Source organism: Centropristis striata, chromosome 15, assembly GCF_030273125.1.
Source record: "Centropristis striata isolate RG_2023a ecotype Rhode Island chromosome 15, C.striata_1.0, whole genome shotgun sequence".
Taxonomy (NCBI): Eukaryota; Metazoa; Chordata; class Actinopteri; order Perciformes; family Serranidae; genus Centropristis; species Centropristis striata.
Window position 1 is genome coordinate 9,085,448 of NC_081531.1, and position 12,725 is coordinate 9,098,172.

General features: G+C 38.0%; 1 protein-coding gene across 2 annotated transcripts in view; it reads left to right on the plus strand.

Annotated features, from left to right (window-relative positions):
• The window catches only part of atp2a3 (ATPase sarcoplasmic/endoplasmic reticulum Ca2+ transporting 3), a 71,153-nt gene that overhangs the window by 22,446 nt on the left and 35,982 nt on the right, over positions 1 to 12,725 (plus strand). For both annotated transcript variants that reach the window (XM_059351486.1, XM_059351485.1), the window contains exons 4-5: positions 7,389 to 7,493; positions 9,301 to 9,439. In XM_059351486.1, coding sequence (XP_059207469.1) covers positions 7,389 to 7,493; positions 9,301 to 9,439 — 244 coding nt within the window. The remainder of the gene's footprint in view (positions 1 to 7,388; positions 7,494 to 9,300; positions 9,440 to 12,725) is intronic.

Consider the following 12,725-nt stretch of genomic DNA (forward strand, 5'->3'; position numbering starts at 1 on the left):
GAGGGGAAACAGGCAGAGCACTTCTGCTGAACTGGAAAATAAACCATCAATCAAAACTCTCTGCTGCAGCGCCTCAAACTGCGACCCTGGTTACAGTCTGAGGGTGGTGAAGGTCGGAGCGGGGTGGAGTGGGGGAATCCTGGCTGCATAATAGCTTTTTTTTCATCTATTACAGCACGTCCCCGGTGTCTCAGGATGGAATTGCTGTTGCTATTTCTGAAAGAAGGAAAATGGCTCTAAAAATGTATATGACACAATATATCTTCTCTCTGTTGTCGTGTTAGAGAGAGGCTTGGAGAGCAGGCGTGGGCTGTAACTGCAGGACTTTGGAGTGTGGGCTCATTTTTCCTCATGTAAATCAGACTTAAAAAGGTTGTTTATAGTGGAACACAGCCCCTGTTCCACTGCTGCACAGACCCTAATGCTTTACAATGTCATCGCTGCCTGGAGTGCTTTCAGCTCAGTAACTAAAGGAGGTTCCTTGTGACCAGATTTGACTCAAAATGCACAGTATTACACTGCAGAGCAGCTTTTGCTTGTCTGTTGATATTCCTATGGTCCCCTATAACCTTTTAACCCTCTGAACCCCAAGCTGTTTCAGTGTGCTTTTTGCTCCTTACATATTGTATTCACTGTGGTGAGTAAGTCCTGCACCTCTGTGGAAACTGCACAATCATGGCTTGAAGTAGGGAAAAAACTCAAACATGTCTTTTTTTGCAGTATAACAGTTCTAATGGCCAAAATCAGTCAAATAAGCAAAACACAATGCAAGAGAGGTTTGCAGTTCAGTGTATTTTTCACAACATTTTGCCATGTGACTGTTGGTATCAGCTGGGTCATTCATGGCGTCCCGGTTGCGCTGAGAAGCAAAGAGTTTGATGTTTTTTTTTCAGGATGTGGTTAGTGAAAATGGTTTATTTTTGGCAAAATCTTAAATGAGATGTAGAACTACGAGGGCTCTCAGAGAGTGTAGACCTCCACCAAGCCATCTTGCAATATTAACTTTCCGACTTATGGGGTGTTTAAATGAATTTCCCCATTCAGAAACTCTTTTTAACGATTATTCCAACACCACATGAATGCAGCACCAAGCTCTATCTTGAATGCGTTTTTCCTTGGTCCATGCTACTCCCTTCTTACAAGAAATTGGGCCAATGTTTTTCCGTATTCCTTCTGAGAAACAAACAATCAAACCAACCACAACAAAACCAAAACCTCCTCGGCTGAAGTTACGAGGCGATTTTGATGAAATATCACTATTTTAAGCTTGGATTTGCTTATTTTTTCCTGACAGTAGAAATTGTCACAATTCATTCAACAAAAGTCAGAAATATGAAAATCCCTCAATCTCCGTTTTAACAGTTTCTGGCTATGATAAATGGGGTAATTTTGGCAATTTATACCACTGATATGTTTTTTTTTTGGTTAGGTTGTTAGTTTAAAGTCAAAACTAAATTTAGTACTTGTTCATTGTTTTGGTACATCACCAGTACGATCAGGGAGTGGCTGAAGCAGAGTGAACTGGAGTGAAAGTTCAGCCTGGGACTCATTTGACTGATATTTTGAATATATTCAAACAAAGTTGATTAGATTCTCCTGCCTCCTTTGCATGACACACGAGTGAAGCTCATTATCAGAACACACACGTGGTCACGTTAGGCTACTTTATAATACTCACCACATCACATTTACAGCAGTGGGGAATTCACAAACCATCCAGTGAGCTGCATCATTAACCTCAATTTATCAAACCATTTCATTACTTCCTTTCATAATTGATCTATTTTTCATGTTGCTGAAGGTACCAGCAGGTCAGCCCACTCCTTGCTCAGGGGTTAATAGAGCAGAGCCACACAGAAAGCCAAACAATCAGTGCACTTCCTCCCTTGAGTTGAAGGAAGAAAAGAGGCCTGATCTTTTATTTGGTTTTCCACGTCACTCCGTGAAGTAGATTTAGTGTTGGTAGAGAGCACAGAAGGGACTTATAAAGTCAAGTGACAACTGAATTGGATTTCAAGCCTCTTTTGTTTACAGTACATTTTTTCAATAGATGACCTTTAAGAGTGTTTTTTTTTTTTTTCTTTGACTGATTAGATATGAATACATTTTTGTTTTTTCCATTTCGCTGAGCACCGTGCGATGTTCCAAAACTCTGGAAAACATTCAGATATAATGGGCCATCTGTCGGCATGTGTCCTCAGCGTTCAGTTATGCATGCGGGGTGTGAAGAACGCTGTTAAGGAGAGGTTTATTTTGGTAATGAAGCTTTGATTTCAAAACCCAACATTGGTTTTGAGCTTAATTTTGTCTCAGATTGCCAATGAAAGCAGTTAAATTTCCACCAGATCCCCTCATTGAGTTCCTGAAACCCCAAAAGAAGTCCTGCTCATTTCTCCATTGGAACTAATCAGCCTCAAAGTAGCAGTTAGAGGTATTCAGACCCCTCTCTGAATGTGTGCTGATTGTGTCTTTTGAGCCGGTCCTCCGCCTGAGTGGACTGCCATTGTTGCCCTCCAATCTGAGGCCCAGTCAGTGGGGAGATTTACCGTCTGAAATGATGGGGAATGATGAGCTATCGACCGGCTCAGGCCCGCTCCACGTTCACTCTGCTGCTCGATACACTGGGGACAATAGACTCTTTTATCATCTGATGAGGCCCCATCAGATCATGGAAAAGTAGATCCACATTATATCCTCTCTCTCTCTCTCTCTCTCTCTCCTCTCTCTCTCTCTCTCTCTCTCTCTCCTCTCTCTCTCTCTCTCTCTCTCTCTCTCTCTCTCTCTCTCTCTCTCCTCTCTCTCTCCTCTCTCTCTCTCTCTCTCTCTCCTCTCTCTCTCTCTCCTCTCTCTCTCTCTCTCTCTCTCTCTCTGAAGTCTGTCCGTCTGTGTTGCAGTGGGAGTTTTTTTCTGTTATGACTTCCTAAAGATGTATTTTATTTCCTATAACAACAGCTTACATACACTAATTGTCATCTCTAACACCTGCCTTCAACCAACTGTGGCCTTCAATACCACCCACAACGACCCAAAATAAGCAACCCATATGAGTGTTGTGCGGTTCGGGGTTGTAAAAAAAGACTGCAGTTTTTTGTGGAATTTTGGCTAACCACTGACCTAGGTTTAGGGCAAAAAAACCAAACTGGTAAAGGCGTTAAAAAAAGAGTGTAAACAGTAAATGAATGTACATAAATGCCCGAAGTGTAGTAGTGAAGAGGGTGACGAGACTACCGGAAGTGACATAGTTGCTAATAAAAGGTGATGCACAAAACATGAGACGCGGAAGTTCCTTTATGTTTAAATCACATCGTTTACTTTTGTTTGCACATTGGACATGAACCTGCTTCTCCTGGGTGGAAGTTGGACGTTTGTTCGACCCATCCACCACTACTTTTACCCGCCTCGAGCGTGATTTCCGCCACTAAAACTCTGCATCATTGCCGTTCATTACTATTACATCCACTAGAGGGCAGTGGAGGACAGTCTAAATATGGGTCGTATTTTGCTGCCTGTACAAATAACCTATGTGGTCGTTTTTGAGGCGTTAAATAACCCTCTATGGCACGGTGTTGCCCACAGGGAACATTCCCATTTTTGGCCTGTCAAAATTTCTACAATGCATGCTTTTGAGTGATAAAATACTTTTAAAAAGAGGGAAGAGTAGAGGGAACCACGAGCAATGTTTTAATTTGTCACATGACCTCCAGGAGGCCATATTGAAACCCTTTTTTAAAGACTTTTCTAAAGAAACAGTTTTGCCATTTTGCGCCACAAAAATCACTCAAAACGTAATTCCTGGCCCTTTTTCCATCTGGAAAAAAATATTGCTACTCCAGACAAGAAACCAGTTAAAAAAGTTCCTTTTATGATGTTTTAAATTAAAAATGTTTTTGTATTGTACCCTGTTGAAGCTACTGAATCTTTTAGACATGTTATTAAATAAATAATGTTCAAATTGGAAAAAAAAAAAAAACCTCTCTTTTTCACTTGTGCGCCGTTATGGTACAAATGTTGCCTACGGGCAACAAACCCCAAAAACTTCCAAAAAAAAAGAAAAAAAATTATAAATTTCTAAAGATTATGTTTATTTAGTCTATTTTAAGACAAAAAAATCACCAAAAAACCAAAAAATAATATTTAAAAGAACAGACAAGGCTAGTGTAACCTTCTTTTGCACCACCCACAATAATTGTGATTGGTTGAAAGATGTATTTTGCATCCCCATTGATTACATCTCAGATTCAAGACAAAGATGTTAATGACATGGTAACGGCAAAGATCTTTTTCATGATTATTTTTACAGTGAAATATGACTAGGAGTTAATTCAATATTTGTAAAAGTTCCAAATTCTTGTCTCTGTCTTTTAACATGCAGGTAATGAACAAATTTCAGCCTGACTGTTTTATCTTAGAGTGTCTTTCCACTCACGCCTCATGTTCTGATGAGAAGCAAGTCGATCTCCTAAAATCCTTATGTAAATGTTAATTTGTGTGTGATTTCCCTACCAAACCAAAGAGCTTTGGTGTACTGGATCTAAACCGTGCTATGAAATACAATCCTGCAAAACTGGGTTTTGCAAGAATGACAGTGTTTAAAATTAGCTCGGTTCATCCAGTGTAATCCCACTGATTTTATTTCCCTGATGATCTCAGTTCCTGCAGGATTTAATTTATTTTTATTGCTCTTGTAATTTTAACAGCATTTTTTTCTTTTACATTTTTTTATTTTAACAGATTTTTTTTTAAATTAAACACATCAATTATTTTGAATAAGTTTGACTAAAGTATGAATGAACTAGCAGAAGTTAATGAGTTACACAGTCTACTGAGTGTATAGATATATATAGATAGATAGATATGGGACTAATTAGAGCTGCATCATTTAAATGTTTATTTTTTAAATGCCCAGAGCGTTTTCTATGTCCTGCTGGATGTAAGAAAGCTTTTCTTGTGCTGTGACTGCGTTCTGCAGCATCCTGTGCTTTTAGTCACTTCCAGCCTGAAATGTTTGCAGCCTCAAACTGTATTTGCTGCAGAGGGACGAGCCTCGACCCCCTGGCCATTTCCCATCTATACTTTATTACCTGCTCTGGGCTGTGGAGGTCACAGGGTTACTGCAGTCTGCATACCAGGGATTCATAACCAGCACCTATACAGTACTTGTGCAGGAACAGGAAGAGCTGTAGAGCACCTCAACTCATTATAGAAACAGAAAATACTAATTTAAGTTGAAAAAATCTACATATTGATCAAGCTTAAACACTAAACACACTAAATTATCAGTGTTCCTATTAAAAGTGCATGAAAAACGCATAACATCTTTATTTATACATCACCTACCACCTACATAAAATCCTAAAGAATTAAAAAACAATCAATAAATAGAAAACGTGTTGATAATGGTACAAACAACTATGAAATATTAAAACTGTAAAACAAGTAAGAGGTGACATAATTAAAGCAGAAAAATAAGTTTTGAACAGTTTATTTTTATTTTTTTTGTCACCTCAACAGAAGTTGTTTGTCTTATATTCTTATATTTACTTATATAACACCATTATGTTCCCTGCCCTTTTGTGTTGTTATTATTCATTTTAATTGTACAGTCTGTATTTTTAACATGCTTTGTTATGAGGCATGTGATCAGACATCTAGCTAAAAATCCATTAAAACGAAACCTGATGGAAACATAATGCACTCAATGACGGGGTACTTTTATTTTTTTATTCATTCATTAATTCACCAGAAGGTCATATTGAGATACAATATATTGTCTTTCAGTGAGTCCTGGTCAAGATTGGCAGCCAAATAAAAAGTTTCATATCCAAGTATACAGGTGCATCTCAATAAATTAGAATATCATAGAAAAGTTTATTTATGTCAGTAATTCAATTCAAAAAGTGGAAATAACACATTATATAGATCCATTACACACAGAATGAAACATTTCATGTCTTAATTTATTTAATTTATTCTAATTATAATGATTATGGCTTACATTTAATGAAGACCTAAAATTCCTTGTCTCAAAAAAATTGAATATTACAAAAGAAAAGTATGTCCATCTATATGACTCAATACTTGAACTACTGATAATGGACTTTTTTTTTATATCGTATTCTAATGTATTGAGATGAACCTGTAAACAGTGAAAAGAATATCCCCCAAAATAATGAATAAATAAAAAAGCAAACTAAAACACTACAACAGGAATCAGAGGCTGAAAAATGGCGGAAATTAATGGCTTTTGTTGAAGCAATAAGCTTATTCTGTAAACCTATTTGTAAAGTATTTTCTAACAAGTTAAGTTAGGGAAGAGATTCCAAGGTCAATATGCCTTGCAGCTCATTCCAGGTGTGCAGGGCGTGAAAGGAAGAGGCATGTTTACCCAGCAACCTTCTCTTCTCATGAAGTCATAAAACTACTGCAAGTAATGTGTCAGTAAAACACATATGAACTGCCATAAATTACCCAGTTAAGCTTTAGCAATAAATATGTGATATTGGCAACATTTCTTCTTCTTGACGTAGTGACGTAAGAGTTTCCCATTAATTACATTATTCAATTATTAATTGAAATATGCAATGATAAGATCAGTGTATATGATGGAATAGTCTCAGTAGAATGTGTGGGAGGCACCAAATTTGGGCTTTTATGAAAACAAAGGGGGCAGGCCCCTGGACCCCATAGATCAGGGATGGGCAACTTAAATGCTGGAGGGGGCCACAATTTTTCATGGACACTACCACAGGGCCACATATAGGACTGTGCACTTAACCAGATATGATGAAACTGCAATTTTAAACATGTTTACAGTGCAGTAACTTCACATATTTCATGCTCAGATGCATGTATAACAGTATAAATAGGAATACAAAAGGTTTGAAGCAAATAAAAAATAACCACTTACTGTGATTTTTTTTTTCAGTGCAAGAACAGCAGACCAACATTAATTGCAAGAAGTCATTTTGTATATTTTTACACTGCACTTTTAAGATTTCATGCCCCGGGCCTCTAGTTGCCCATCTCTGCCATAGATGGTCATTTTAAATTATTTGCTAATATTCAAGAGACAAAAGTAAAAAAATGTTTGTATTTGGCAACTGTTGAGACTTGCAATTTACACTATATTTCAGATTTATGAATGATTTTCATTTTTTTTATATACAGACTAAAAAAATCATATTTTCTATATATTTTTCATTATTTTGTAATATCGTTAAGAATATCGTTATCGCAAAAATACCCTGAAATACTGTGATATTCTTTTAGGGCCATATCGCCCAGCCCTATTGTGTGTAACAAAATGTATATAGTGGAGGCAGCTGGGGAATTGAGTTTCAGTCTAAAATGTTTGCTAATGTACTGTGTACTGTTGTATGTTCATCTAGGTGTTGGCTCTGTTTGAGGAGGGAGAGGAGACAACTACCGCCTTTGTTGAGCCTATTGTTATTCTTCTTATCCTCATCGCCAACGCTGTTATCGGGGTCTGGCAGGTGAGATACACTCTTCATCCTGTGTCTCTGTGTAAAGTGTACACACACACACACACACACACACACACACACACACACACACACACACACACACACACACACACACACACGAGTATCGCTGTTTCTTTCCACAAGGTGTTCACATGGTTACAGCGGCTAACAGGCCCGTAAAGTCAAAACATTGTATCCTGTTCGCCAGCTGTTGAAGGACTCATGGATTTCACCTTTGCTGTGTTTGTATCGGCTGTTCAGACTGACCCCATGTGCTCACATCTGTACGTTAGAACTGCACATTGTAATGGGATGAGGCTCGACACCGGAGCCGTCAGTCAAAACATAAACAAACCAGGGAGCTCATGCAAAGTGCCCTCTCGCTTCATTTGTGTTGAAGAGGAAGCAGGAATTTTTTATGCAAGCGTCAAAAATAGAGACGGGGCGTCAATCAACACTTGCTCTGAGTTTAGGACTCAGTGGAACAAGTGGATAACTCTTCATAGTGTTAGCAGCATGGCTGTTCACAGTGCTGTTTAAATATTCTAATAGGAATAAGCTATCAAAAGCCACTCTTCCTCTTTTAGTGTGTTAGTCTTGCATGTCTTTTCAGGATACTGTAACTTTATATCATGGAGGAAGGAAGCTGAAAAAATAAAAACGAATAAATTACTTTGTGAATACATAAAAAAAATGTAAATGATAAATATATGTATTAATAAATTGATGAAATCTGACATATTTATGATTTATTACTATCCATATTGTGACTGTATATGTCATTTATACATAGTGTATTTTTATGCATAACTCATATCACTGTACTGCTGACACTATCTAATTATATATTTAATAACTTTTTATTGTGTACAATGCATGTTCATCTACCTGCACTGCTGCCATACTGTACATTCTTTACTGTATATATTTCTATAACATATTTATTCACTGTATATATCCTATAGCATATTCGATTCATACCTGCACTATATTTATACACTCTGTTCATATGTACATACCCTTGCACTTCACTACTCTGCACTTCTGGTTAGATGCTAAACTGCATTTCGTTGTCCTAGTACTTGTTACTCTGTTCAATGACAATAAAGTTTATTCTAAACTTATCTAATCACATTCTATTTCTGTTTTAACTTGCTTCTTTATTTATGTAACTTCCTATTCAGTTGGACCATTTATGTATCTGTTTGTTTGTTATTAACGTTATTTAATTGATTTTTTTTTTTTTTGCATTTATGTCTAATTGATTTTTGCATTTCCCCCTGCTATTTATCCTGCCATAACCTAGATATTTCTGTATTATCTATTTTTTTTCTTGTGTTTGGTACATTTAAAGTTAATTTATATATTTTTGGATGTAGTTTTTATTAACTTTAAAATGTTTTTATTAATTTTAATACATATTTATTTCCCCCAAAACGTATGTATTTATTTATGTATTTTGTTTGGTATTTTAATGCAATTCATTAATTGCGTGATTTATTTAATTTAGTTTTTTAGCAGCTTCTCTCCTCCAAACAATACAATGTAATGCAAGAGCTTGAACACTTTATTGTCCTTGACATGACTTTTCTTTTTTGCATTTCCCTCTATTTATCCTGCCATAAAGCTAGATTTATTTATGTATTTCGTTTGGTATTATAATGGATTATTCATTCACTCATTCATTCATTGAATGATTTATTTAATTTAGTTTTTTAGCAGCTTCTCTCCTCCAAACAATACAATGTAATACAAAAGCTTGAACACTTTTATTGTCCTTGGCATGACTTTTTCTTTTGCCCACCTCGCTGCACAGGAGAGGAACGCTGAGAATGCCATTGAGGCTCTGAAGGAGTACGAACCAGAGATGGGAAAGGTGTACCGCATGAACCGCAAGGCTGTCCAGAGGATCAAAGCCAGAGACATCGTCCCTGGAGACATCGTGGAGGTGGCAGGTAAGCTGCTGCAGCACCCGCTGAAACTCTTACTGTCACTCACTGAGACTAATTTACGCTTTGTCTACCTCCGGTGAACTCTCACTGCTGTCACCTTGCTGCCTGTATGCTCCCGCTGCCACTACCGTGTACAGACACTCACACACACACACCCTTTGCCACCCATTCATGAGTTTGGAAACACTATTGGAATATCTCAAACTAGATTACATAAGAGTCTTTTCTCTGGGTGTGCAGGTGCCAAGCTGCTCTCCAGTTGTGTCTGTTTGTGTGTGTGTGTGAGGTTCTGTGTAAGTGGCTGTGGTCACCCCTTGTATTTAAGGCCCAGTTTAATTTTCCACAGCTTTCCCTGTTTTCCCTTTGCTTTCCATGCTCTCAGTCTCACCACCTGGACACTGCTGGATGTTTGTCAGCTCCTCACTCACTCTCCCCCCACGTTACATACACATACACACAATTCCCCTGCTGTAAACTCGCCCATGTGTGGGCAGCCTCGTCTAAAAATAGTCGTTGTTGTCACTCTGGTTCCAGAACATCTGTGTATGCCAGAGTAAATGTGCGAGTGCACACACATGCAGCGGATCACTTCAGCGTCAAAATAACCGCTTTCTGAGAGCGTAATCCTCGGCCTTGCATGGCTAGTGATTCGTCTCGGACGGCTCGGAGGGATGTGTGGGAAAGGAGGGAGAGCTCAGGAGTTGAGGGATCGCAGCGTTCATTCATAATCACAGCACGGAGAGGCGAGGAGAGAGATTATACATGCTGCGTTGGTTACAGTGAAGCCCTGGCGCTGTTCGATTTCAGCACAAAAACTGGAAATGAAATCATCCATCCAAGTAACTATCTCTGAGGGTTTCTCACACCGCCCCACTCACATTAACTAAATTGTTTCCCTGCCTTTTACAGGAAGTCTAATTTACATTACTTACATGAGAAAATGGTAAATACGCCTTGTGTGGTTGTGAGTGTGTTAATGTGACAGGTAGCACATCCTTGGAATTTGGGCTTGTTTCAGCCGGTGTCCTCCTTCACACATGCGTGCACACACACAGCCAGACTCAGACAAGCCCACACAGGTAGCAAGCACCAAAATGACTACTCAACCCCCACCTACCACCACTACCGCCACCGTCAACACCAACAGTGTCACCATGACAACGCTCCGTGCCCCGCTCGACTCGTCTCAGTGACGAAGTTCACAGGGGGTTGAGGTTTTAACGACACCTGTGATGACAGTGTGGAGCAGAGAACAGATATGACTTAAAATGAACCATCTGCTGTTTGAATAAGGGATCTGTTGTTATTGCTGGTTGCCAGCAGCTGCCAGTGGGTCCACGTTGGTTGTCCTGTTGTGGGGAACGGTGGAGCGTGCAGCAACAACTTTTTTATGTCCAATGTTGTTTTATGCTTTTGTAAGGGTGCCTTTTAAACAACTAAGGACGATGGTTTGAAATTAGATTTCAAGGATAGTTCTTTTTATTGTGATGAAAAAGCAGTGGCCCTGAAAAAAAGACATGAAGTACTTCCAGAAGGTCCTAGAAATTATAAACTAGACAGCATGGGGAGTAAAGTAGACATTTCAATTTACATAATGTTGATGTTGATGGACAAAATACATTTTTACTTTTTAACATTTCATTTTGTCTCTGTTGTTGGTATTGAGCATTCTCTTTTTCATGTCCTTATACCATATAAAGCATATAACTGCAATTCCCAACCAGCAGGACCTCTGCATTTCCCGGGGTGTAGGCCTATGTGGAAAGATTGTAGTTCAGCTAATTTAAAAACTTACTTTGAAAACTAGTTAGCAATAAAGTACACAAGTTTAAATGGGTAGCTGAAAGTAATGAGTGAGCAGTTCACATGATTTGCTACTTAATTTATAAAAGTTGAAATAGTTAAAGGAAGGTCATTATTGGTTGAAGTATAGTTTACTAAAAGTACTGACTAAACAGTTGAAAATTAGCTTACAAATAATGGATAAATTATTTTAAACAGTTGGCCAATAATAAAGGAAAGACAGTTCAAATAGTTAAAAGTATTGGATAAACGGTTTAAATAGTTAGGTAAAACTAATGGATCTACAGTGAAAATAGGAATTAGTTAAAAGTATTGGACAAAATAGTCTGTATAAAAGAGTTAGCTTAAAGTAGGCTATTGGATAAACGGTAAAATAGTTAGCTTAACGGCTTTATAATAGTTAAAAATAGTTAGCTTAAAGTAACGGTATAGTTAAAATAATTAGCTTAAAGTAACGGTATAGTTAAAATAGTTAGCTTAAAGTAACGACTTTATAGTTAAAATAGTTTGCTTAAAGAAATGGCTTTATAATTTTAGCTTGTAATAGGAATGGTTAAGGTAGCTGGTGTTGGATTGACTGTTAAAATAGCTAAAAGTATGCATAGACAGTCATCAGCTCGCTAATTATTGGTTAGCTAAAAGTGACATAGTACTGGTGCAACATTCAGCTTCACTCTAAGTAGTAATATGATTCCTGACTAAACCATCATAAATATTGTATGAAAAAAATGACAATATCCACTTGTTTTACAGCAAATATTTTCTACATTGAGACATTGGGAACTGATGAAGGGGTATGTGAATTTATTTGACAGTGAAGTCAGACCAAAATAGGTTAGCAACCATTGAGGTGAGATGGAGAAGGTGAGAATATTTCCTTTTGCAGTCTGAAGAGATGGCTGGACACATACGTGTGAAACTCTGTTGAAGATGAAGCAATAATTGAAGCTTTTCCAGCTTGTTTAAAGTACAGAATGCATTTACTGTAAAAGTTTACTTTCAGAAGAGGTATGATAGTGGTGCTATGCACACTGCTGCACATTTGTAAAATACACACTGTCATATATTAAGCTCTTCGTTCGTTCTGTCTGACATAATCTTGTTGCTAAGCAGTTTTAAACAGGGGTAAACAGCTGAGGTAGGAACTGTACCACACACTCTTCTCACTTAGAAAATGTGTGTCAGGTCTTCACGCACACCCTTCTGACTAAAACATGTAGGGATACAGTGACAAAGAAAACAAATTAATATGTTCCTTACCTCCATTGATTTCCCAGGCTTTCCTCATATTAGCCTGTGGTTATTCCATGGGAACTGAAGCTAGGGGGTAAAATAAACTGCACAGAGGTATCGGAAAAGGACGCTGTTGACCACAAGTGGCTTTGAGGAGAGAAAAGAACATAAATATATTTACTCAAGTTTCCACCGCTGCTGCCCGCCTGCCTTCTTGTAGGTACATTGCCGGGGATGCCAGCCACGGTTACAA